The sequence below is a fragment of the Dasypus novemcinctus genome, chromosome 18 (genome assembly GCF_030445035.2).
Source record: "Dasypus novemcinctus isolate mDasNov1 chromosome 18, mDasNov1.1.hap2, whole genome shotgun sequence".
In the NCBI taxonomy this organism is placed as follows: Eukaryota; Metazoa; Chordata; class Mammalia; order Cingulata; family Dasypodidae; genus Dasypus; species Dasypus novemcinctus.
Window position 1 is genome coordinate 70,867,129 of NC_080690.1, and position 25,226 is coordinate 70,892,354.

The 25,226-nt window shown below is 60.1% G+C and overlaps 1 protein-coding gene across 1 annotated transcript; it reads left to right on the forward strand.

The window, feature by feature from the left end:
• The first annotated feature begins 104 nt into the window (after nucleotides 1-104).
• PRR12 (proline rich 12) lies at nucleotides 105-23,647 on the forward strand. The gene is made up of 14 exons (XM_058280608.2): nucleotides 105-711; nucleotides 2,238-2,350; nucleotides 3,187-3,348; nucleotides 3,433-6,731; nucleotides 6,826-7,492; nucleotides 9,155-9,546; nucleotides 14,508-14,624; nucleotides 14,837-14,970; nucleotides 15,305-15,777; nucleotides 20,556-20,681; nucleotides 20,752-20,849; nucleotides 22,133-22,279; nucleotides 22,366-22,461; nucleotides 22,680-23,647. Exons 1-14 carry the CDS (start codon nucleotides 626-628, stop codon nucleotides 22,824-22,826), a joined length of 6,057 nt encoding a protein of 2,018 aa, XP_058136591.1. The 5' UTR covers nucleotides 105-625; the 3' UTR covers nucleotides 22,827-23,647.
• The last annotated feature ends 1,579 nt before the right edge of the window (nucleotides 23,648-25,226 follow it).

Consider the following 25,226-nt stretch of genomic DNA (forward strand, 5'->3'; position numbering starts at 1 on the left):
CTGAGCAAACCCTGAGTCTTACACCCCCAGGCCCTGCTTGCGCTCTCTCCTCTCTCTCTTTTTTTTGCATTTGCACGGGATTGTGGGAGGAAGCGGAGCGCAGCCAGACACCCCGCCGCCCGCCCCCCTCCCCCTCCCCCCTCCCCCAGCCGCCTTGTGCAAAGATGGCTGCACCGTGAGCGCAGAGGAGGAGGAGGCGGTGGCGGCGGCGGCGAGAGAGCGAGCACCCAGCGCCCGCACCCACCCCGGGGCCGCCCGGGACGCCCCCCCCCCCGAGCGTGCGTCCCCCGTTCTCTCTTGCAAGCGCCCGGGCAAAGGCGGAGACAGCGGGGTCCCTCCTCCCCCCTTTCCCTCCTCTAGGGGGAACCCCCCTTCCCCCCTCCTTGGCTCGGCGGCTGCACCCCCTCCCTTGCCCGCCCCTCCGTCCCTGCCCCCTCCGTCCCTGCCCCCTCCCTCCCCCGCCCGGGGCCTTCCCGGGCCTTCGGCGGCTGCAAAGAAAAAAAGAGAGAGAGAGGAGGAAAAAACAAGCAGCAGCGGAGGGAGCGGCGGCGGAGGAGAGCGCGCGCGCGCCCCCTCCCTCCCTCCCTCCCTCCCCCTCCCCCCCAATTTCCACCGCGGCCAATTCATGGACAGGAACTACCCCAGCGCCGGCTTCGGGGACCCGCTCGGCGCCGGGGCGGGATGGAGTTACGAGAGGTCAGCGAAAGCTAGGTAAGGAGCCGGGGGTGGCCTGAAGGAAGGGGCCAAGGGCTGGGGGCCCGGCCGGGCCGGGCCGGACCCGCCCGGCGACGCGTGCATCGCAAACTCCCCTCCGGCTTGCAAGGGAGCGGCCTTCCTCGGTTTGCACCAACGCCGCCGCCCCAGTTTGCAAATTGCAAACTCTGCCGGCGCCAGCTCCGGCAGGCACTGGGGGGAAATGCAGCGGGAGAATGGGGGTGCAAAACAAATTTGGTACGGGAAGGCCTTGGGAGGGTGGGAGGGACTGGCGAGGTGAGGCCTGGACTTCTCCCCATCCTTGGATTCCCGGTTGGCTGTTCCTCCCCCCCACCTCCCAGGACCCCAGCCTCCGGGCTTGCAAAGGTGGGAAGGAAAGGAAGAATTAGAATGCAGACCTGGGGGGCGCGCACCCCCCTCCCAGGTCCTATTGTTCCGTGACTGCGCGAGGCCGCTCCACTCGGCTTCCCCCCTCCCCACCAAGAAATTCCGCGCGCCGAGTGGGCACGGGGCCCCGCCCCCTTTCTAAGCTGGGGTTCTGTGTGTAAAGGGGGGGGTCTGGCATCAGGGACACGCCCCCCTCAGCTCCCCCCCCCCCCAGTAGCAGAGAATCCTAGTTGATGGCGGGGAGTGGAGTGTTTGACCTGCTGAATCTCGACCACGCATTGGAGCTGTAGCCTGGGAAGAGTCGGGTGTTTCCCGGGTGTGCGGTTTGTGTGTGTGCGCGTGAGGCTGCGTGTGTGTGCGCGTGTGTGTGTGTGTGCGGCCGGCGGTCCCTTCACCTGCGTGCTGCTTCCTTGCGGCGCGCCCTCCCTCTTCACCTGCCCCGTCCCCCTCCTCCCCCAGACACCTGGGCTTCCCAGCATGGCTGGACTTGACCCCACGTGTGCTAGGATTTTCTATGTGGGACTCCTCGTTCTGTTTCTTGTCTTCCCCACAGGCGAGTTGGATACACGTTTACACATGCACCTGGGTACTTTCCCCTGGTCCTGTCCCCTCCCCTCTCCCCACCCATCACGGCTGTGGGTCTGAGAAACAATTCGCCTCCTGCCCCCGACTCCACCCATTAAGGTTCAGGGCCTCGGTTCCCACGTGTCTGGAGAAGAGGGGACATCCTGGGGCACCTCTGGCTGGCTCCGGGGCCTTGTGTCAACGGCGGGGTCGGGGGGAGATTGGGGGAGGCGTGGGAGCCGATAGGAGGGTCACATTTGCCGTATTTTATAACTAGCCACTTTCTCTGACTCTTGCACCCTCTTCTGGGTTCGTCCCATTCTTGTGATGCCTGTGTTTGCAGACGTGGGACTATTCGGGGCTCCGCAGTGGGAGCCATCATTTGTGTGGCTCTTTAGTTGGGGATCCCAAGTCTCACCTCCCCTTTAGGGAACAAGGTGCCCTGGGATCTTCCCCACCCCCTGTCCGCTGGAAGGACCCCCACCCCTACCCCCATCCGCGAGTATTTCCTGCCCTCCCTTCTCCCGAGGCAGCTTGGGGAGGACACCCTGACATCTTCCCCTTCTCCCCAGCTTGGTCTATGGCAGCTCCAGGACCTCGCACCCCGAGACGGACATCTTACACCGCCAGGCCTACGCGGCCCCCCACCCACTGCAAAGCTATGCCACCAACCACCACCCCGCAGGTACGTCCCCCTCCCGCCCCGCTCGGCTGGCCCTCCCTCCGCGGTAGCTGGTTGGCTGCTGAAAGTTCCGCCCCTCCTGATTGGCCAGGCCCTGGGCCCTGGCCCGCCCCTTGCTGTCTCTCCTCTGATTGGCTGCCCAGAGGCTGCTGGGCCCTGCTTGGTTCCTCGCTGGGTCCGTCCGCCCCTGCCTTGGGCCCTGCCCCTCCGGCTCCTTTGGCCTCGTCCCATCAGCCCCCAGATCTCACCTTCTCTTCCTCGATTTCCCTCCTCTCTCTAGTCCCTTGGTCTCCCTGGTTCTGTGACTTCTCTCCCCTGTTGCTTTTCTTCCTGATCAGGTCCCCTCCTTCCTAAGTGGACCATCCTTGACACTGATGTGTCCCCGTGACCCTTGACTCTGCTGGTTGGCGCCTGCCTCCTTTCTCCCCCACCTTCTTTCTGCATTTTCCCACCCACGACTTGTCCTCCGGCCTTCTGGTTGGCTCTGGTCATGCCATCCTTTCCCCTTCCTCGCTGGAATTTCCCACATCCCTGACCTCTCCCCTTCCCTTAGGGCTGACCGTGCCTTTGCTAGCACCCCTCTCTTACTTCTGGATTTTTCTACTCTTTAGTCTCCCTTTTCTCACCCGGCTGCCCTGCCCGCCTCTCCGGCCTCCACTCCACCCTGCTTTGTTGTCTTGCCTTGCCCGCTCCCTTTTCTCTTGGCACTGCCTTCATAGCTGAGCTCTGCCCACTTCCAACTATTGGAATCTGCCCCTTCTTCTCAGGCCCTTTCCCTGACCCAGCCCGCCTGCCTCCCTGCCCCCCACCTGACTGATTACTCCTCTGTCCCCCGTCAGGCCTCTCCGGACTCTTCGACACTGGCCTCCACCACGCAGGCTCAGCAGGGCCTGACGCCTCTGTCATGAACCTCATCTCGGCTCTGGAGTCCCGGGGCCCCCAGCCGGGCCCCTCTGCCTCCTCTCTCCTCTCCCAGTTCCGCAGTCCTTCTTGGCAGACAGGTAAGCCCAGCCCTGGTACAGGCACAGCGGGGGTGGACTGGCTTGTGGTCTGCTCTGACCCACGGTCTCCTCCCTCGTCCCCAGCCATGCACACGCCAGGCCCCACGGAGCTCTTCATCTCGGGCGCCCTGCCGGGTTCCAGCACCTTCCCATCCTCCTCCGCCCTATCGGCCTACCAGCACCCGGCTTCCTTTGGCAGCCGCCCCTTCCCAGTGCCCTCGTCTCTCAGCCTCCAGGACCCCCCCTTCAGTCCTCCAGCTAACGGGCTCCTCTCCCCTCATGATGTCCTGCACTTGAAGCCCTCGCAGGCCCCCGCGGTGCCGTCCTCGCTGGGCTTTGAGCGTTTGGCGGGGAGCGGTGTGCTAGGGCCCACCGGTCTCGGCCCGGCCCAGACGCCCCCTTACCGCCCCGGCCCCCCAGACCCACCCCCACCTCCCCGCCACCTCCCGACTCAGTTCAACCTGCTGGCTTCCTCTTCCGCCGCCGCCGCCGCCGAGCAGTCCTCCCCTCAGCTCTACAATTTCTCGGGTGCTGCCCCGGGCCCGCCGCCCGAGCGAGCCCTGCCCCGCCAGGATACCGTCATCAAGCACTACCAGCGCCCGGCCAGTGCCCAGCCCCCGCCACCCCCGCCACCAGCCCACGCCCTCCAGCACTACCTGAGCTGTGGAGGCAGCTACCCTTCCATGGGCCACCGGGCCAACCTGGCCTGCAGCCCCCTGGGGGGCGGGGAGCCCTCACCGGGTGCTGGCGAGCCTAGCAAGGCTGGGCCCAGCGGAGCCGCTGCCGGGGCATCGGGCCGGGCCGGAGGCCCTGAGGCGGCTGGGGGAGGCGGGGCTGGGGGTGGCGGCGGGGGTTACCGCCCCATCATTCAGTCATCTGGTTACAAGACGGGCAAAGGCGGTTACGGGGCAGCGGCTGGGGGTGCCAGCAGGCCCCCGCCACCCCGCTCGACTGCCACGCCCAAGTGCCAGAGCCTGGGGGGGCCAGCAGCAGCCTATGCCACGGGCAAGGCCTCCGGGGCTGGCGGGGCTGGGGGCCAGGCCTATTCCCCTGGTCAGCCCCAGGGGCTTCTGGGACCCCAGGCCTACGGGCAAGGGTTCGGAGGGGGGCAAGCACAGGACTTGAGCAAAGGCCCCAGTTACTCAGGGGGTCCCCCGCAGCCCCCCGGTGGCCCCCCGCCTCCTGGCCTGGCCACGTGTCAGAGCTACTCCCCTGACCAGCTGCAGGGGCAGCTGTATGGGGTGCAGGGTGAGCCGTACCCAGGGCCGGCCGCCCACTCCCAGGGGCTACCTACCGCCAGCCCCTCGCTCAGCTACAGCACTGGCCATTCCCCAGCGCTGTCAGGCCACGGAGGGGGCTGGGGACCCAGCTCCCTGGGCGGCGGTGGGGAGGCCAGCCCGTCCCACATCATCCGCCCGCTGCAGTCGCCGCCTGCCACGGGCCGCCCGCCCGGAGTCGGCTCGCCAGGAGCCCCTGGCAAGTACCTGAGCTCGGTCCTGGCCTCTGCCCCGTTTCTGGCACCCCCAGGGGCCGGCAGCTATGCAGCTGGGGCAGGCGGCTACAAAGGCAAGGGGGACGGCTCAGAGCTGCTGGCAGGCCCCGGGGGGCCGCCCGCGGAGCGCACTGAGGACGAGGAGTTCCTCATCCAGCACCTCCTGCAGGCACCCAGCCCGCCGCGGACCTCAGGGGCAGACGGCCTGGTGGGCGAGGACGGGACGGCGGACACCTCCAAGGGACTTGGGGGAGGGGGTGGGGGCGGGGCCGGGGGGCCGCCGGGCACCCCCTACGAGCTGGCCAAGGAGGACCCGCAGAGGTACCACCTGCAGAGCGTCATCCGCACGAGCGCCAGCCTCGACGAGGGCGCCACGGCGGCCCTCGAGCTGGGCCTGGGGAGGCTGAAGGAGAAGAAGAAAGGGCCAGAACGGGGGGGCGAGACCCCCGAGGGGCTGGCCACCTCCGTGGTCCACTACGGGGCGGGTGCCAAGGAACTGGGGGCCTTCCTGCAGAAGAGCCCGCCGCCCCCACCCCCCACGGCCCAGCCCACCCAGCCCCCGCCCCACGGCCTCCTCCTGGAAGCCGGGGGACCCGACCTCCCGCTGGTGCTGCCCCCGCCTCCCCCGCAGCTGCTCCCCTCGGTCCTCAGCCACGCCCCTAGCCCCTCGCCCGGCGCCCCCAAAGTTGGCGTCCACCTCCTCGAGCCGGCCACCCGCGACGGGGCGCCCCAGCCTCCGCCACCCCCACCTCCGCCCCCCATGCCCCTCCAGCTCGAGGCCCACCTCCGCGGCCACGGCCTGGAGCCCGCCGCCCCCAGCCCCCGCCTGCGGCCTGAGGAGAACCTGGAGCCGCCGGGTGCCATGCAGGAATTGCTGGGGGCCCTGGAGCCGCTGCCCCCGGGGCCCAGTGACCCCGGCGTGGGCCCCCCGAACGCCGAGGGCAAGGATCCCGCGGGCGCCTACCGCAGCCCCAGCCCGCAAGGCACCAAGGCGCCGCGGTTCGTGCCGCTCACCTCCATCTGCTTCCCCGATTCCTTGCTCCAAGACGAGGAGCGCAGCTTCTTTCCCACCATGGAGGAGATGTTTGGTGGAGGGGCCGCCGACGACTACGGCAAGGCCGGGCCGCCCGAGGACGAGGGCGACCCGAAGGCGGCCGCCGGGCCCCCCCCGGGCCCCCCGGCCTATGACCCCTATGGACCCTACTGCCCCAGCCGGGCGTCCGGAGCGGGCCCCGAGGCGCCGGGCCTGGGCCTGGACCCCAGCAAGCCGCCGGAGCTGCCGTCCACGGTCAACGCCGAGCCCCTGGGCCTGATCCAGAGCGGGCCCCACCAGGCCGCGCCGCCACCCCCGCCGCCGCCGCCGCCCCCCTCCGAGCCCAAGGGGGGCCTGACCTCGCCCATCTTCTGCTCTACCAAGCCAAAGAAGCTGCTCAAGACGTCCTCTTTCCACCTGCTGCGGCGCCGCGATCCCCCCTTCCAGACGCCCAAGAAGCTGTACGCCCAGGAGTACGAGTTTGAGGCGGACGAGGACAAGGCGGACGTGCCAGCCGACATCCGCCTCAACCCCCGCCGCCTGCCCGACCTGGTGTCCAGCTGCCGCTCCCGCCCGGCCCTCTCGCCGCTGGGCGACATCGACTTCTGCCCGCCCAACCCGGGCCCCGATGGCCCCCGGCGCCGGGGTCGCAAGCCCACCAAGGCCAAGCGGGATGGCCCTCCCCGGCCCCGCGGCAGGCCCCGGATCCGCCCCTTGGAAGCCCCCACCACGGCTGGGCCGGCCTCGGCTTCCACGCCTGCCGACGGGGCCAAGAAACCCCGGGGCCGGGGCCGGGGCCGAGGGAGGAAGGCCGAGGAGGCGGGGGGCACCCGGCTGGAGCCGCTGAAGCCACTTAAGGTGAGGGGACTGGGTCCCGCAGGGGCTGGGGGCTTGGACTCGGGTCCGAGGGAGGAGGGGCTGGGCCCTGATTCCCCGCTGCCCCCACACCTAGATCAAGCTGTCTGTGCCCAAGGCCGGCGAGGGCCTGGGGGCCTCCTCGGGGGATGCCGTGTCGGGCTCCGACCACAACAGCCTGGACTCTAGCCTGACCCGGGAGAAGATCGAGGCCAAGATCAAGGAGGTAGAGGAGAAGCAGCCGGAGATGAAGTCGGGTTTCATGGCCTCCTTCCTGGACTTCCTCAAGTCAGGCAAGCGCCACCCGCCGCTCTACCAGGCGGGCCTGACGCCCCCGCTCAGCCCACCCAAGAGCGTGCCACCCACAGTACCGGCCCGCGGCCTGCAGCCCCAGCCCCCCGCCGCCCCCGCCGTGGCCCACGCCCAGCCCACCGGCGCCTTCGGGCTGGGGGGGGCGCTGGAGGCGGCCGAGAGCGAGGGCCTGGGGCTGGGCTGCCCGTCGCCCTGCAAGCGCCTCGACGAGGAGCTGAAGCGCAACCTCGAGACCCTGCCCTCCTTCTCCTCGGACGAGGAAGACTCTGTGGCCAAGAACCGGGACCTGCAGGAGAGCATCTCCTCGGCCATCTCCGCCCTCGACGATCCGCCTCTCGCCGGGCCCAAGGACAGCTCCACCCCAGATGGACCCCCCTTGGCCACCCCGGCTGCCATCCCGGGCCCACCCCCCCTTCCTGGGCTCCCCAGTGCGAACGGCAACGGGACGCCTGGTGAGCTCCGGGGACGATGGTCTGGGAGCAGGCTAAGGGTTTCAGGTGAAGTGGGTACATCTTGCAGGCCAGGGTCACCGGCTCCAGCTGTGCAGGTTGCATGCTGCTCAAGCGGTACCATTCACGATGCGGGTGATGTTAGTTTGAATGTTTATAAAAGTTGCTTTTTGGTGGGAGCAGTCAAGTGTCTTCAGAAAGGGGTGTTGTTCTTTTGTTTTACTTTGTTTTGTTTTGTTTTTTTGGTAATTTGCCCTGATATGTTACGTGGATAAGCAGTGGCCTTGAGAACACTAGGGGACAGAGCAAGTTATAAATGATGGGGACAAGGTGATGGCAGTACCAAGAAGGATGTGGGTAGGGAAAGGGCAAAGAGGGCGAGGCTGGGGATCTTTTCTTAGAGGCTTTGGAAGAAATTTGAGGGGATTTAATGGGGGAAGCAGAGCCATAGGAGACTGGAAGGGGTGGGGGGCATTTGGGGACAGTTAAAGAAGGGACTTGAAGGCTCGGGGTTGTAGGGAACGGAGTGATCTTTTGGGGGTCGTAGAAGGGTGAGAAACAGGAGTGAGGAGGTGTGTGGGTGTTGAAGGGTGCTGACAGGACACGTGGGGGGGGGGGAAGAGATGGGGAATGCCGGAAGGTTCCAGGCAGGGAGCGCCAGGATCTGCTTTTGTGGCAGAGGGTCAAGGCTGAGAGGGAGCCTTTGCAGGTTGGGGACGGTCCTAGCCCATGCGTCAGGGGAGGGGAAGCTGCCCTTGAGGAGTCGGTAGAGGTTCTAAAGAGTTAGAGGAAGGTGCTCAACCCTCCCTAAGGGAGTGGGAGATGGGGAAGGACATGGACGGGCAGGCACCCAACGCACGGCACTGGGCACAGGTGGAGGAGGAAGAGCCCGCCCAGGAGGGAATGAGGCAGAGGGGGCCTGAAGAGACCTAGCGAGGACCTGGGAGGAGCACCCAGGAGCAGGAGCTGAGACAGCGAGGCTAGCTCCGGGCTAAAGGGCACGAGGGGACGGGAGAAGGCCTTCAGACTTGCAGAATAGCCACTGGCGCTGGGAGGGGTCCCAGGAAGGGACTTAGATATGGCAGAAGAGCCACCAGAGAGCACGTGGTATTTAGGGACTGGCTTTGCTGGCTTCAGAAGGGACATTTGAGGACAAGGGGAGAGACGCTGGGACTGGCAAGTGGCATTCTGGGCATGGCAGGGGACTCTGCAGAGGCTGGCCTCGGCGAGGGGAGCGAAGGCCGAGCAGGTGGGGGGCCGTTCAGGGGTGGGGAGGGCTGGGAAGGCCACTGAACCAGACCCAAGACGGAGGGGTTCTTTAGACAGCAGAGGAGATGGGGAGGGACCAGCCTGTCTGGGTAGGGTGACAATTAAGGTGTGGGAAGAGTATTAACATTGAAACAGGTGGCTTATGGCCGGCGAGGGTGGTGGAGGGCAGGAGGCAAAGGGTTGGGTTGAAATGGGCCCTGGGAGAACTTCACTGGGTCAGAACGGGTACTGGGGAGTGCAGGAGAGGGGTGTCACAGGCACTGCAGGCTTGACCTTGACCCCTCTGTTGACCGATGGCGGCAGGGACGCTTGGGGGCAGAGCCGGGGGGAGCCAGGGAGGCCGAGGGGTCCCCCAGTCCCCCATCCCCCGTCCTGACGCCCCTCTGTCCCCCCCAGAGTCCCCGCTGCTGGAGGAGAAGCCCCCGCCGTCGCCGCCGCCCGCGCCCACCCCTCAGCCGCCGCCGCCCCCGCCGGCCCTGCCCTCGCCGCCCCCGCTGGTGGCGCCCGCGCCTAGCCCGCCGCCGCCGCCGCCGCCCGCGCCCAGCCTGCCCTCGCCGCCGCCGCCGCCGCCGCCGCCGCCGCCCGCCGCGCCCGCCGAGGAGCCCGCCGCGCCGTCGCCCGAGGAGCCCGAGCCGCCCGACGCGCGGCCGCTGCACCTGGCCAAGAAGCAGGAGACGGCCGCCGTGTGCGGGGAGACAGACGAGGAGGCGGGCGAGAGCGGCGGCGAGGGCATCTTCCGCGAGCGCGACGAGTTCGTCATCCGCGCCGAGGACATCCCCTCGCTCAAGGTGAGCGCCGCCCGCGCCGGGCCACGCGCATGCGCCGAGCGCCTGCCGGAGCGCCGGGAGCGCGCTGGGGGGGGGGCGCTGGGGGCGCCTCGCGTGGCGGGGGGGCCTCCCCTGCGGCGACACAGGGCCCCGTTAGCTCAGACTCAGAGTCTGCTCTGGGGGGTGGGGGGGGGGGTGCGGTCAGAAGGCAGGCACGGCCCCTCGGCCCCCCTGTGGAGGAAAGGTGACCTAGCACCACAAAACCGTGCGGATTCAACCCGAACGCCGTCCAGCCCTTCGGGAGGGCCCGCTGTGGTAAAGCACCCGTGAGCGCCGTGCCTCAGCCCCTCCAGTCATACCGGTTAATCTAGGAGTGGGTAAGCCCTGGCCCGTGGCCCTGCTGGTGGCCTGTCTGTGTAAATAAAGTTTTATTGGCACACGGCCATGCCCACTCATTCCCGTGTTGTCTATGGCTGCTTTCGCCATGCAGGGCAGGGCGCGGGCCTCAGGCAGAGCAAAGCTGAAAATAGGTCTCATCTGGCCTATTGGCAGAGAAGATTTGCCAAGCCAGGCTGCACTTTGACAGAGTTGGGTCCTACCTAGGAGGGGTGCCTTGGCAAGCCACCTGGGCTGTTGTCCCCTGAGGGTGGCACCTGGGGCTAGGGCCATTCCACATAGTAATAATCGCTGCCATTGATGGGATAATGACTGCAGAGCTGTGGCCCTTGACACACTTACCAGGCGCTTGCTCGTTTTCTCCTAAAGTACAGATGAAGTAATTGTGGGATGGGTTAACTGTAAAGATGATCGGTTGTCATCATTACAGATTTTTATCAAGAGCGTTTTGTGAGATGAGCTGTTTATTTTTGTGTCCTACTTTGTTTGTAGTTTAACTTTCTTAGGGTGGAGAAAAAAATAGAGCAGTTATAATAAGGGAGATGCAGATCCATTAACCAGCTTCCACCTTGGTCACCTCCTGACTCCGGCACATTCCGTCCCCTCCCCCGCCCCTTGCCCTCCCATCCTCCGCCAATCCCAGGCCCTCCGTCCGTCCATCCATCCTCTCTGCCCGCCTCGGTGTAATAGCCAGTTCATATAAAAGCACGTCCAGAAGAGATGTGCTGGTCATAAAGCAGAGTGCTAGAATGAACGCCCACAGCTCCAGCCACCGGAACATTCCACGTGCCCCTTTTCTCAGTTTTTCCTTCTCTGGCCCCATCCTCTTTAGTCCCCCATGGGGTCACACTCACCTTAGCACACCATGTACATTCATTCTTTTTTTTTTTTTTTCTTATTTAAGAAAAAAAAAGGTATGGTGGTAACATAGGTAAAACATAAAGTGTTATTTTGTTTTTATTTTCTCGACTTCTGAGGCCGATCTTGTGGTCTGGTGAGGATGGGTGAGGAAGGTATGGCATGAATAGCAATATAGTGATGGCTGCCACTTCCTGAGGGGACTGGATTTGAGGGACCTCACAGTCGAAACCTAGTTTTACCTTTACAAGTGCCCTTTATTTTAGGGGTTGTTATCCCCTCTTCCCACAATAGAGAGGGAAACCGAGGCTTGGAGAGGTACAGCGGCTTTCCGTGTGCTTCTAGGCTAACGGTGGCAGCAGCAGGCTCTTGCTTTGGGGTTGGGTGCCTGGTTCTGAGCCAACTGAGCAGCCGTTGGGAGCAGGGACTGTGACTATCCCCATTTTACAGATGAGGTAGTTCACGCTCAGTGAAAGCCACTCAGCTGGCAAGAGCCAAGCTTGGAATTGGTGCCACGGCCATCTGACACCACCTCCCAGCTGGCGCGGGACAGGGCATGGGGACAGGCAAGGACTCTGAGGCTTAAAATACGACACGGTGTGCGTCATGACGGGAGCACACACCCTGGGGCTTCGGTGACAGGGCGGCGCCGGGGAGGCTCACGGGTCCGAGATGGGACAGAACGGCAGCTGGGTTGAGAGCCCGGCGTTGGCGTTAACCTGGCTGGCCCAGGTCTCTGCCACTTCTGAGCTGGGCTGGCGCCACACCTTCTGAGCCTCAGTTTCCCTGATCACATTAGTACCTCCCCAAGCAGGTTAACATGTTGCCACATGTCCAGCCCTGGCAGCGGGCTGGGCGACACGCAGAAGGGACACTGTAACATCTGTCACTCGTCTGGGCGACTTTGAGCCGGTCCCTGGGGCAGGACTTGGGAAGCGTTTGCTGAGAAGGGCCAGCTAAACATTTTAGGCTTTGCAGGCCACATAGGGTCTCCGTCACATACTGCTTTGTTTTATTTTTATTTCTCCCGTCTTACAACCCTTTAAAAATGTAAAAAACCATTCTTCGCTTGCCGACCCTACAAAAGCAGACTGTGGACTGGAATTTGTTCCAGAACAGTGCCATCCAAGAGAAATATCATGTGAACCAAATTTTTATATTGTCATGACATACATATACAAAATTTGCCATCTTAGCTTTTTAAACGTACAGTTCTGCAGCATTAGTCACTTTTACAATGTTGCGCTATCACCATCCCCACTTCCTGTCACTAGAACTTTCTGAACTTGCCAAAGAGTTGGGTGGCCGGCAGCGCTTTGAGTGCTGGCGTGAGGGGGGTGGCAGTGGTGGGAGACATTGGCTCGGGGGGGCGACCCTAGGTCCTTCGACTGCGACTGGGGCTGCTGGTGAGTGGGGAGGAGGCTGAGAGGCGTCCAGCACCGTTCCACAACCTTGACTCCTAGGACCCCGCAGCTTGCCCATCAGCACCACACCTGGATGCTTCTTTCTCATCTGCTTCCTGCTTCTATCCCTGACGCTGATGCCACCATGGCTCAGATTCCCAGGAGAGAATCTGATGCCTCCAGCTCAGCCTCTGGGGTCAAGATAGGGGCCGTTGACGTGGCCGCCCGGGCAGGTCTCCTCCAATGAGCAGGGGCCGCGGGCGGGACCCCCTTCCTAGTAGAGGAATGTGGGCGTGGTGAGTTTTTATGATTTGATGTGTGGCCAGGGGCTGGGGGGGACCGAGCGAGGAGGCAGGAAGGACAGCGCGAGGCTGTGGTGGGGGAGCCGGGAGGGACGTGCCAGCTGACGCCTGGGTGACTGATGGGGAAGCTGGACGGATGCTGAGCTCAGTCGGGAGTGCGAGAAGTGGGCTGGGCCCGATGCTAGAGAGAGCCACCGGGTTCCTCGGAGAAGGCCACAGAGTGGCTTCCAAAGGGGAGCAGTCTTACCTGGCGGGGACGCCACGTGTGCAGAGGACTGGGGCTGGGGAAGGTTGGGTCTAGTCTGCTGCGCTTTGGAGAGTCCAGGTGGCCGGCTGGGCGGGATGCAGGAGAAGGACAAGGAAAGTGAGGCACAGTCTCACTGTGCCAGGCAGAAGAGTTTTGGGGACCTTGCCCAGTTTGGGAGCAGGGTATATGGTGTGGTCTGAAATGTGGCTTTTCCGTGTTAGGGGGTCCCTGGGCCTCTGACCTGGCCCCTGCGGTCACCTGGTGGGGGTGGGCACTTGCATCCCTCTCTCCTCTTGCCTCACCATTACTTAGTGACTTCAGCCCAGAGAGGCATCTCAGGACCTCATTTTCATCAGGTTCTACTTGTAGGTCATAGCCCCTTGGTGGCATTTCCCCAGCTGATCCAAGGGAAATGATGGTGTGAAAGCAGTTGGCCCCCAGTCAAGGGCAGATGGCCAGTACCTGGCACAGGTACCTAGCCCCAGTGTTGCAGGCAGTGCCTGTGGCAGACATCACTCATCCATCCTGGCATTTGCTTCTGCCAGAGCTGGGTGCTTAGGACAGCCACGACCAATCAATTGGAGATACCTCCCAAGTCCAGTTTATCATATGACTGTGGATGCCTTAGAAAGACTCCTTTAGGTGTCACCTCTTCCAGGAAGTGTTCCCAGATTGAGCGCCAGGTCTGGCTTGTAGGCTTCCACCATGCCCCGGCGCCTGCCATTGGCATGTTTATGACTTGCACAATTATATTCTCGTGCCCCTGTCCAGCTCTCCTGCTCCTCCTCCACTCCCCAAGGTCAGGTGCTGGGTCTGACGTCATTTTCCCAGCCAGGGCACACACGAGCCTCCTGGGATGGTGTGCGTGTCTCAGAGAGGTGGGGGCGGGGAGGGGCTTTTCTGTTGTCTCCTGTCTGCACAGTCTGATGAAACTACTTGAGTAACCTGTCATCTGTCTGAATTCCTGGCACAAACCACAAACTCGCCCTGTTTTGTTTATTGCTCCTCTGGCTTGTTACCTCTATAAGGAAGGCTCCGGAAAAGGCTTTGTCAGTCTCACCGACTGCTCTACCCCGGCATCCAGCTCAGGGCACGTCACTGCTCGGAGTAATGGAAAGCTGTAATAATTCCAACCACCTGGCACAGAACCAAGAGCGGGACCAAGATTATTGGGAGGCCACAGTGGCCAAGAGGTGGAAACAGCCCAAGTGTCCATCAGCAGATGAAGGGATAAACAAAATGTGGTGTGGCCATGCAAGGAAATAGTATTCCACCGTAAAACAGAGCAAAGCCTGGTACAGGCCACTACGTGGGTGAACCTCGAAGACATCACAGCGAGTGAGATAAGCCAGGCACAAGAGGTCATGTTCTCTTACGTGAAGTTCACAGGGACAGAAAGCAGAACAGTGGTGACCAGGAGCCCAGGGGAAAAGGGGCCAGAATGAGGACTTACTGACTGCTTGATGGGGGCAGGTTTCTGTTTGGGATGATGAAAATGTTCTGGAATGATCAATGTCCTTAATGTCACAGAATGATACGCTTAATAATGGTTGAAATAGGAAAAAAAAATTATCATGCAGACGGTAGGAGAAGAGAGCAACTACATTCCTAGGGGATTAGAACATCATGGGGTCCAAGATGTATCAGTCAGACAGATGTGCACTGATGCTCGTTGACGGCCATGCCTTTTCTCTAAGGGGTGTGGAGGGCTGGGAAATGGGGGCAGGGGAGGCAGGGATGGGGCCTGACCTGCCCGCTTCATTGTGCCCTCCTCAGCTGGCGCTGCAGACAGGGCGTGAGCCCCCACCCATCTGGCGAGTCCAGAAAGCCCTGCTGCAGAAATTCACTCCGGAGATCAAGGACGGCCAGAGGCAGTTTTGTGCCACCAGTAACGTAAGCCTGCAGAGGGGAACGGGTGCTCGGTGGGCTTCTGGCTGGGGTGTGGGAAGTCAGGGACCCCTTCGTGCCTGTCTCTGGCTTGCCCTGGGACTAAGGTATGTCCCAAATGGGGCTCCGCCTCCCAGCAGGTGGCCTGTGGCATGAGGAGAGCCCCAGGGCCCTGGCTGGGTAGATGAAGTTCTCCTTTTGCCTTTTTCCTCCCATAGTATTTGGGCTATTTTGGGGATGCGAAAAACCGGTACCAGCGCCTGTATGTAAAGTTCCTGGAAAATGTCAACAAGAAGGATTATGTGAGGGTCTGTGCTCGGAAGCCCTGGCACCGGCCCCCAGTGCCCGTCAGGTATGATGGGAGCCACCTGCCAAGCTGGGGGGGTGGAAAGTGTGAGAGGAGAAATAGAGATGGGGTGTATGCAAGAGGATGGAGAGGGGTATAAAGACCCAGAGAGAGAGGCAGACAAAGATTGGAAGAATGGGGTGGGGGTGGAGGGCTAGGGATGCAGGGGGTAGGGGAACAGAGACCCAGAGTTGGGGGAAGACCCAAAGAAAGTGACAGACACTTAGGAAGAGGGATTCTGTACTTAAAATGCTGGGCTGGGCTGGGCGGGGGCCCCCAAAGAGGAGAAATGGGCGTCTTGGGGGCTGCTGGCTATAGTTCCTTCTATATTTCCTTCCAGACGCTCTGGGCAGGCCAAAGGTCCTGCTTCTGCCAGTGGCAGCTCTGCTCCTGTCCCCAAGGCCCCAGCACCCCCTCCTAAGCCTGAGACCCCTGAGAAGACGGCATCTGAGAAGCCCCCAGAGCAGCCGCCTGAGACGGCTGTGCCTGAGCCCCCTACACCTGAGAAACCGTCCCCACCACGGCCTCCTGAGAAGGAAAAGGAGAAGGAGCGGGCAACAAGGGCGGAGCGGCCACTGCGGGGCGAGCGGGGCACGGGCGGGCGGCAGACCCGGCCTGATCGGAGCCTCACCACGGGACAACCTGCTACGTCCAGGCTGCCCAAGGCCCGGCCCACCAAGGTGAAGGCTGAGCCACCCCCAAAGAAGAGGAAGAAGTGGCTGAAGGAGGTGGCAGGCAATGCCTCAGGGGGCGTGGGCCCCCCTGGCAGTTCCTCGGACTCAGAGTCGTCCCCCGGCGCTCCCAGTGAGGACGGTGAGCCCTCCCCATCCTTGGCAGCCATGGGGCTGATGGGGGAGGCGTGGGGAAGTGACTTGGGCCTTTAGAAGGAGGTGGTGTGGGTGAGGGAGCGCCAGCAGGTGCCAGGAAGAAGTCAGTGGTTGTGTAGTACCTGGCTACGGGGCAGGTTGCCTTCCCATTCTTTACACATAGTGATTTGTTTAAATTTCATGACAGTCGTAGGAAGTGGATACTGCTATTATCCCTGTATTACAGATGAGGAAACTGAGGCACCAAGAGGGTGCTGCCCAGCTGGAATGAGCTGGCATGCAGCCAGCATAGCCTCAAGCTCTGTTCTTAAACATTGCACTGTTTTGTCACTGAACAGGCAGGTTCTGAGGCCTGAGGCGGGACCAGTATCTGCCTTGAACCCCAGAATCACTTACTGGGTGATCCCGAGGAAGGGACATAACTGCGCCTTAGTGACCTCACCTATAAAGTGGATTAATCATAGATAAAGCATGTAGGAGGGTGCTTGCCTATTGTAGGTACCAGACGTGGAGCTCTATCCTCAGTGCTTAGAGTGATGTGTCGCCATGATGACAACATCACCACCGAAAATGTGTATACATACACATATGCAAGAGAATGTAAAGCTGACTTTATTGAGTAATTATGTGCCAAGCATATATATAACTTGGCTTTTTAATTTAAATGTATTCAAACTATAGTCTTTGACACTTGAATTAGCTTTTTAGTACAGTTTTACATTTAGGGTAATTTATATACATATTACTTATCCCCAAAGCATCCATTTAAAACTTTTCTAGACGAAAATGTCAGGTGTCTTGTCCCACCCCTCCCTCTTGCTCTCTCCATTCTTTGCATGGAGTACGTTTGGGGTGGGGTCTGGTGGGCACATCGGCTTTTTTATTCCACATAAACCCCTGGAGGTAGGTTCCGTCAAATTTTAAGATGTGGAAGCTGAAGCACTGGGAGGTGAGATGACTCACTCAAGGTCACACACTCTTTTAGGTAGAGTACAGGGGGAGCTGTTTTAACCAAGGGACAAAAAAATAGAGTGACCCAGACAAGAGGTTGAATTCTCTCCCATACACGCCCAGATGGAGGCAGGAGGATGATGGTAAATAAGAGGCTCGTTCTTGAGGTTGCTCAGAATCCCAGTTTCCCTTTTTCTTTCCCTGCATCTCTCAGATGACTGGCCTCACCCCCATGGTCAGAGGCAGCCTAACGGCCCCCATATCCACAATCCTGCCAGTGGGAGGGGACAAAAGGACCAGGAAATGATCCTAACTTCCTTTCAAGGGCTAGATCTTCTCATAACCCATTGGCTACAACGTGGTCACATGACCTGTCCTAGCTGCAAGGGAGCCTGGGAAATGTAGTCTCTTAAGTGGGCATCTTATGTTCTGCTAAAATCAGGCCAGGTGGAGACCCCAGGCAAGGGAAGCAGTTAAAACTGGGACAGGTGAAGGTGCGGGAAGGGAGGAGCTTCCTCGGAGGCCCAGATTTCCCTCTCTGGCCCTCGATTTTCTTTCCTGTTTTTAACTTAAAAACAGTTTTATTGGTCTAATTCACATTCCCTACAATGACACCTTTAAAACAAATAATTCAGTGGTTTTTAATATATTCAGAGAGTTGTGCAGTTATCACCATAATCAATTTTAGAATATCACCCCAAAAAGAAGCCCCAGACCCATTAAAAGATGCTCCCTGTACCCCTACTTGCCCCTGGACAACCACTACTCTACTTTCTGTCTCTAGAAATTTGCCTGTTCTGAACAGTTTATATAATATGTAGTATTATATAAATTATATTAAAAAATATTAAGCCAATGAAAATTAAGCCAATTAACTTTGACAATCCATATTCTTTTGTCAAACTCACAATCATTTTTAATTTCATAATTGTAGATAGAAGAGTTCTTAGACCAGAATAAACATTGTGCTTTTTTTTGGGGGGGGGGGGCTGACTTCTACTTGGCATCATGTTTTCAAGGATCATCTGTGTTGCAGCATGGATCAGTGCTTTGTTTTTTTAAAAAATTGTGGTAGTATGCATACAACATAAAATTCACCATCTTAAGCATTTTGAAATATACAGTACAGTGGTGTTAATTGCCTTCACAATGTTGTGCTACCATCACCGTCAGCCATTACCAAAACACCTCTGTCACCCCAAATGGAAAGTCTGTTCCCAATAATCAATAACTCCCCAATACCCCTCCCTCCCGTCCCACTCCTTCCTAGTACCCTGCAATCTGTCTCTAGGTATTTACATATTCTGAACACTTTGTGTCAGTGAGATCAGACGGTATTTGTCCTTTTGTGTCTCACTTCTTTTGCTTAGCTTCACATCTTCAAGGTTCATCAGGTGTAGCATATGTTGGAACTTCACTGCTTCTTTTTTATGGCTAAATAGCATTCCAGTGTCAGGATAGACCTCAGTTCATATATCCGTTCGTCTGTCAGTAGACCTTTGGGATGTTTCCGCTTTGGTGAAATGTGCTGCCCTGAGCATTTGTGTCCAGGCTTCAATTTTCTGAGCCTGGGGAGTGGGTTTTCTATACCTGCCTGGCAGGTGGCACTGTCTTCCTGGGTCTGTGTGTCTCCCCCGACCCTCCCCATCAGACCAGGAGCCCCTGTGTCAGCCGGCCCAGGGGACCTGGGAACCAGCCCTCTGGCTTGTTCATCGTTGACTCCAGAGGCTTCCTTGAGACTCACAGCTGTATGTGCGCTGAAGCTGTTATGTCCACATGACGGCAGGTGCTCCCTCCCTCCTTGTGCTCACAGTGAAAGTCCTAGAAAGAGGCAGCTGTGATGTCCCCTCTCCCCTTAGTCCACTTCGTCCCGTTTTCCCTGCCCACCACCGCTCCTGTACCTTATGCCATGAACCGGGGTCCCAGCAGGGAACAAAGAGGCAAAAATGTATTTCCTTGTTAGAACTTGCAGTCCATCAGATAAGTACATACTGTGACAGAATACAAGATAAAAGGAGAATCATCATAGTAATGCCGGGTAGGATTCGAGGCAGTTAGAAAAAAATCAGTTGGGGCTTTCAGCATGCTTTTTCTTTAAACTTACCTCTTGTCTAAAAAATAAATGTAAAAAAATCAGCCAGGTAAAGAGGAGCGGGCAGGATGGTGGGGGATATTTTCCCAGGAGAGGGTGGTCAGAGAAGGCTCCAGATAGGGCCTTGGAGCAAAGACCTGAATGCAGCGTGGCTGGGGTCGTGTGCCGGGGGAAGAAGCTTTCCAGGCTGGTTCCTGGGGGAGCACCTGGAGCCGAGCGTGCGAGGGGCCAGGGCACAGAGAGGGGCCAGGGCCAGATGAGGAGGACAGTGGCTGGTAAGCGTCGTGGCCCGCACCAGCTCCCTGGGATCTGGGCCGACGCACGGCCTGACTCAGTAAGTCTGGAATGTGGGGATTGGGAATTTGCAGTGCCAAGCGGCTCCCGGGGGCTGCCGACGCCACCGGGCTGGGGCCCACGCTCGGAGTGACGGGGCCCGGGGCCCTGCAGCCCTCCTGACAGGCCGGGGGCTCTCACCCTGAGTCAGGTGCAGGCCCCGGGAGCGTTTGGCCGAGGCATGATGGGGTGTTTCGAGCGCTCCCTGAAGCAGCTCCGACCGAGGACCCTCCGTGTGGATAAGTCAGATAGATGTTTCTCGCACCTCTTCCGCGGGACACTCTGGGGCCTTCGCGGGACCCTCCTGCTTTCCTTTGACCCCCCTTCTTGGGTTTAACTGTGGGCGTCCCCTGTTCTCTGCCTTGCCACTTCCCATGCTAAATCTCTCTTGTCAGCCTCCCCCAAATGGGGCCTCAGGCCCAGGTCTGCCCCGGCCAGCCCCATCCTAGACACCCTCATGGAGAAGCTCGGCCAGGTGTCCCCATCTCAGGGGCAGCCCCCTCACCTACCCAGCCACCGGGCTGTCTCCTGGGCACCATCCTTCCCCTCCCCGCCAGCTGGCCAGCCTCCAGCCCCCTCCCCTCTGCTCTTTCCAGTACGGCCTCGTTCTCAGGCGCCGGCCCTTCTGCTCCCTCTGCCCCTCTGCTCAGGCCTCGTCCTCTCCTGCCTGGTCCAAGGCCCCAGACTCCAGCCTCTCCTCCCCTCAGTCCCCCCCCCCACGGCCTCACCTCCTGCCCCTCCCCTGCTCACAGCCCTCCCGTGGCTCCCCAGTGCCCTGCAGAAAGGGCCCCTGCCCCTCTGCCTGCCACTGGAGGCCCTGCATGACCAGGCCTGCACCAGCCTGTTCAGTCCCAGCTCACGGCACCTCCTTCGCTCTCGCGCTCTGTGTTCTAATCTCTCTGACTCGATTCTCTGTTTCGGAAATCAGTTCTCCTGCTGCCTTTTTTTTTTTTTTTTTTTTTGAGGTACCAGGGAGCCAGGGAATGAGCCCAGGACCTTGTATGTGGGAAGCCGGCACTCAACCACTGAGCCCCATCAGCCCCCCAGTTCTGCTGCTTCTTAACTGAAGCCACATTGAACGAGTCCAACCCCATTCCACATAAAGCTCCTCAGCCTGGAATGCTCTTTTGCCTTGTAGAAGATTCATTTCTCCCGTGACCTTAAATCAAGCCTCTGACTGCCCGATCTGAGGCCAGTTTCTTGTCTGAGCTCTGGGAGGGCCTTGAGGTCCCAGTACAGGGACAGATTGCCCTAGCGCTGGCCCTGCAGCCCCCTAGCCTGACGTGGCACCCCCCCTGGACAGCAGGGGCTGCTCTCTTGCCCCACAGCCGGGCAGGTGGCTGCAGAGAAAGCTTGAGCAGCAAGGCCATGTCCCCTTCTCCCCCCAGAGCGGGCAGTCCCTGGGCGTCTGCTGAAGACGCGGGCCATGCGGGAGATGTACCGGAGCTACGTGGAGATGCTGGTGAGCACGGCCCTCGACCCGGACATGATCCAGGCCCTGGAAGACACGCATGGTGAGCGGGGGCCCGGGGGCTGGGGCGGGGGGTTCCGGGGCTCTTCTGACACCCCCTCCCCACCTCGCAGACGAGCTGTACCTCCCGCCCATGCGGAAGATCGATGGCCTCCTCAACGAGCACAAGAAGAAGGTCCTGAAGCGGCTGTCGCTGAGCCCAGCCCTGCAGGTGCTCTGGGCCATGGGCAGGGGGTGCCTGCAGCCCTGGGAGACCAGGCGTGTCAGGCACTGCAGGAGTTGCCAGGGCATCAGGCCCTTGCAAGGTCCCTGCAAGGGGCCGGCCTGGCCAGGAGAAGAGTGGCGGGCAGGGCTGCCGGGAGGGGGCTGTTCTCTGGGTTCCCAGCAGCCCTGAGGGCTCAGATGGAAGGAGCTGTAGGCACCCGCTGGCACGGAGGGGTCATTGGGATGGTCCAGGGCAGGAGGGCTGCTGGGAAGGCCCAGCCAGGGCTAGTTGTGGAGCGTGACTGAAAGAGGGCAAGTGTGGGGACCAATGCTAGACTCGGGCCTGCCCTCAGGGCTCTGGAGCAGAATGTTCAGCAGGTTCTGGTGGCTTCTCCGCAATGGAATGTGGGCTCTGCAAAGTCCAGGATTCATTAAGCTACATAGCTTCCTGTCTGGAATGTTCCAGTGCCTGGCCTAGGGATCTGGGTTGGAATATTAGGGCAGCTCTGAGAATTCTGGTTGGGGTGTTTAGTCCAAGTTCTGACAACTCTGTTCAGGGACAGCTCTGGGAATTCTGGCTCTGAGAATTCTGGGTAAGATGGTAGTCTGGTACAAAGAATTCTGGGAAGGAAGTTAGGATGACTGAGCATCCTGGGTGGGAAGTTGGGGTGACTCAGGACTCTGGGATTTATCATTAGACTGGTGCTGAGGATTCTGAGTATGTTAGGGTAGCTTTGAGAATTCTGAGGTGGAATGTGCTGGCCTTGAGTGTATCATTGGTTCCCAAAGTTCTGGGATGGAATGTTAGGCTGGTGCTGAGAATTCTGGGATGGAATATTAGGCTGGTGCCGAGAATTCTGGGATGGAATGTTAGGCTGGCGCCGAGAATTCTGGAATAGAGAACCTGGCTCTGAGAATTTGGGTTTTAAATTTAGGTTGGCTCTGAAAATTTCCGGTGGGATATTAAATTAATATTGAGAAACCTGGGTAGGAGATGAGGCTGTGTCTGAGAACTCTGGGAGAACACCAGGTGCCTCTGAGAACTCTGGGGTGCCTTAAGTAAGACTGCACAATCCTGGGCCAGGCCAGACAACACATTGCGCCAGTCTCCAGTCAGGCCCAGGCGCCTTTCTCCTTTGAAGGGACTGAGATTCCCGAGTGTCTCTCTGGACCGGCAGCATGGGGGAGACTGAGGCCCCTGATACCTGAGGGATTTGAGGACCGGGTGGTGAGGTGGGGTGCGGGATTCCGGGGAGGCGACCCGCCCTGACGCCACGGGCTTGCCCGCAGGACGCCCTGCACACGTTCCCACAGCTGCAGGTGGAGCAGAGCGGGGCGGGCTCCCCCGAGGAGGGGGCCGTGCGGCTACGGCCGGCCGGGGAGCCCTACAACCGCAAGACGCTCAGCAAGCTCAAGAGGAGTGTGGTGCGAGCCCAGGTGGGGGCCGGAAGCCGCTTGGGGCGGGGCGGGGGGCACCCCTCAGCCCGGCCCCCGAGACTGAGGTGTCTCCGCCCTTCTACCAGGAGTTCAAGGTCGAGCTGGAGAAGTCGGGGTACTACACGCTCTACCACTCGCTCCACCATTATAAATACCACACCTTCCTGCGCTGCCGGGACCAGGTGAGGCCACCCATGCCCCCAAGGCCCGGGCCTCGATCCCGGGGGTCCAGGCCCCTGACCCCTTCCTCCCTCAGACCTGCGAAGCCGGGGTCCCAGGTCCCCGCCCCTGCTCACACCCAGGGCTTAGCCCCCTTCTCCCCGGGACACGGATGTGCGGGCCCCCTCTGCTGGAGCCCGGGCCCCAGCGCCGTGTCCCCCCCCGTCCCCTCCCCCCGCAGACGCTGGCCATCGAGGGCGGCGCGGAGGACTTGGGCCAGGAGGAGGTGGTCCAGCAGTGCATGCGGAACCAGCCGTGGCTGGAACAGCTCTTCGACTCCTTCAGCGACCTGCTGGCCCAAGCACAGGCCCACAGCCGCTGCGGGTGACCCCCCGCCCCCGGCCTGGAGGGGAGCGCCTCCTCCGAGAACCGAGAACTGGGACAGAACTGTGTCCTCAGGAGCTCACCCCTGGGCCCTGTCACCGGGGAAGGCGGGGGTCATTGGTCAGGGTGTGTCCATGCTGCCCCCCAGGGCAGTGTTCAAAGGTCGACTCCCCCTCCCCAGCCCTTTCCACTCCCTCCCCCTTCCTCCCACTGTTCGGTGTACAGAGAAATTATTTATATATATGTATAAATGTCTATTTAGTACCGGTTTCCCTGCCCCCCTTGCCCACTCCCCTCTCCACGGCCATAGCCCCCGCCCCCTCCGCCTTGTACATAATGTATAGGAAAAGTCTATGTATGGTTGAGGGGGAGGGGCGGCTTTAGAGAGTTGGGGGCTCCCTTCCCCCAGCCGCCCCCAGGCCAAGATCTTTGCTAAAGGCCATTCCCTCCCCAGGGCATTCGGCATTGGGTGGTAGTGGGAGGGGAAAACGCATCTTGTTAATTATTTTTAATCTTATTTATTGTACATACCTGGGGGCTGGGGGCTGGGGAGGTGGAGGGGGGAGAAGGGTCCTCTCCCTCTACCCCTTCCCACTCCTTTTCTACAGCGATTTGTCTGTCTCCCACCCACCGCCTACCCCATTGTTGTCTGGATGTGGTTCTATTTTTTATCAGTCTCCTTTCCCCTTCTCCCTTTCTGCCCCCTTGCCCCCACCTCCCCACCACCCTTTGTCTCTTGCTCTTTCTTGGGCTTCTGTACAACTCAACTTGTATACACTGTGTACACACAACCAGCCAAACAAAAACCCAACAGCAAACACTTTATCGGCTGGCTGGAGTGCCTCTGTCCTGCGGCGTTTGGGTGGGCCTGGGGGACGCAGGCAGAGGGCTATTCTAGAGCCCTGGGGGATGGTTGGGCTGGGGTGCATGTGCTAGTTACCTATTGCTGCGTAAACAGCGCCCCCACCCCCCAAAAAACACCTCTGACTTAACTAGCAAATATTTATCATCTCCCAGTTTCTGAGGGTCGGGAACTGGGGAGCAGTTTAGCTGGGCAGTTCAGGCTCTGTCTTGCATGAGGGTGCAGCAAGATGTTGCAGTCATTTGGGAGTTTGACGGGGGCTGGAGGATCCACTTCCAAACTCATGACTGTGGGCAGGAGGCCTCAGTTCTTCACTGCGTGGGGATTGCCACAAGGCTGCTTGAGCACCCTCACAACATGGCAGCTCCAAGAGGAAGGCACCGCTTGTAGATCACACACCATGACTTACACCACTTTCTAAATCAGAAGCGAGTTCCTTAGTCCAGGGCACAGTCAGAGGAAGGGGAATGAAGCTCCATTTCTTAAAGGGAGGAGTATCAGAGAGAGTTTTTGTGACTGTGACAGGGGTGTTGGGAGTTGAACAGCTTTTACTTGGCTCCCTAATGTAGGGTTGTGGGCGGACCTCTGCCCTTTTGAGCTCTGGAACTATAGGGTCACAGGTGGACTGGTAGTATTCTAGGAATCACCTGCAGAATTGATGGGGTACTTCATTCTTAAGCTTTGGTACTCAAAGTGTGGTCCATGGAGAGTTGAAACGTAGACCTCAGGCCACTCCTCAGATCTGAATCAATCCACTTTTTCGGTGCACATTCAAATTTGAAGCTCAATGTTCTAGCAAAGGGTAATAAAATTTGGGTGGCCAACTGGCAGTATTCCAGAACCCAGCCTGTAAAGTGGTGAATAGTCTGTTGTTTCTAGAGCCTGGGTCCTCACTGGTGAAGGTGGGCCCCTGGCCTTCAAGAACCCTGGTGTCATCCTTCGAGATGGCTCAGGAGGTAGACACCTAGTGTGAGTTTTGAGAGTGGATCGTCAGTGTTCTAGATTTCTGGTTGAAGTTGTAGCTTCTAGAACCGAGGGTTCGTAATATAGAAGACAGCATAGAGAAGCGTAAGGCGAAGATCAAGGAGGGACTGTCAACTTCGTCGAGTTAACAGAGTTGGGGGTGAGCCGCTGGTGGCCTGGAACATGGCCAGAGGCAGATGGGGTTGCACCCATCGACTGTGTGTGGACCTTCAGGGCCTGGGGCTGGGATGCAAGGCAGGGCCAAAGCTGCCAGGATTGGGATTGTCCCAGGCCAGAGCTCTGGCCCAGAAAGTGGAGGGAGTGCCTGGGGGGCGCGGTAAGGCAACCCTCTTACTGCCTGAGTAGAAGGCCATCCCAGCCCCATTACCCACATGGCAAGTTGGAAACAGCCCCCACCTTTGAAGGCCTTGGCACTGCCTGGTGCACAGCTGTAACTACCAGCAGGAGACCCTGGAAGGCTTGCCAGGGGTCCAAGACGTGAGAAGGGAAGGAAGACACAGGAGGACAATGGCCGCTGAAGAGTGAGACACTCAAGCCCGGAGAGACTTAGAATCCTTG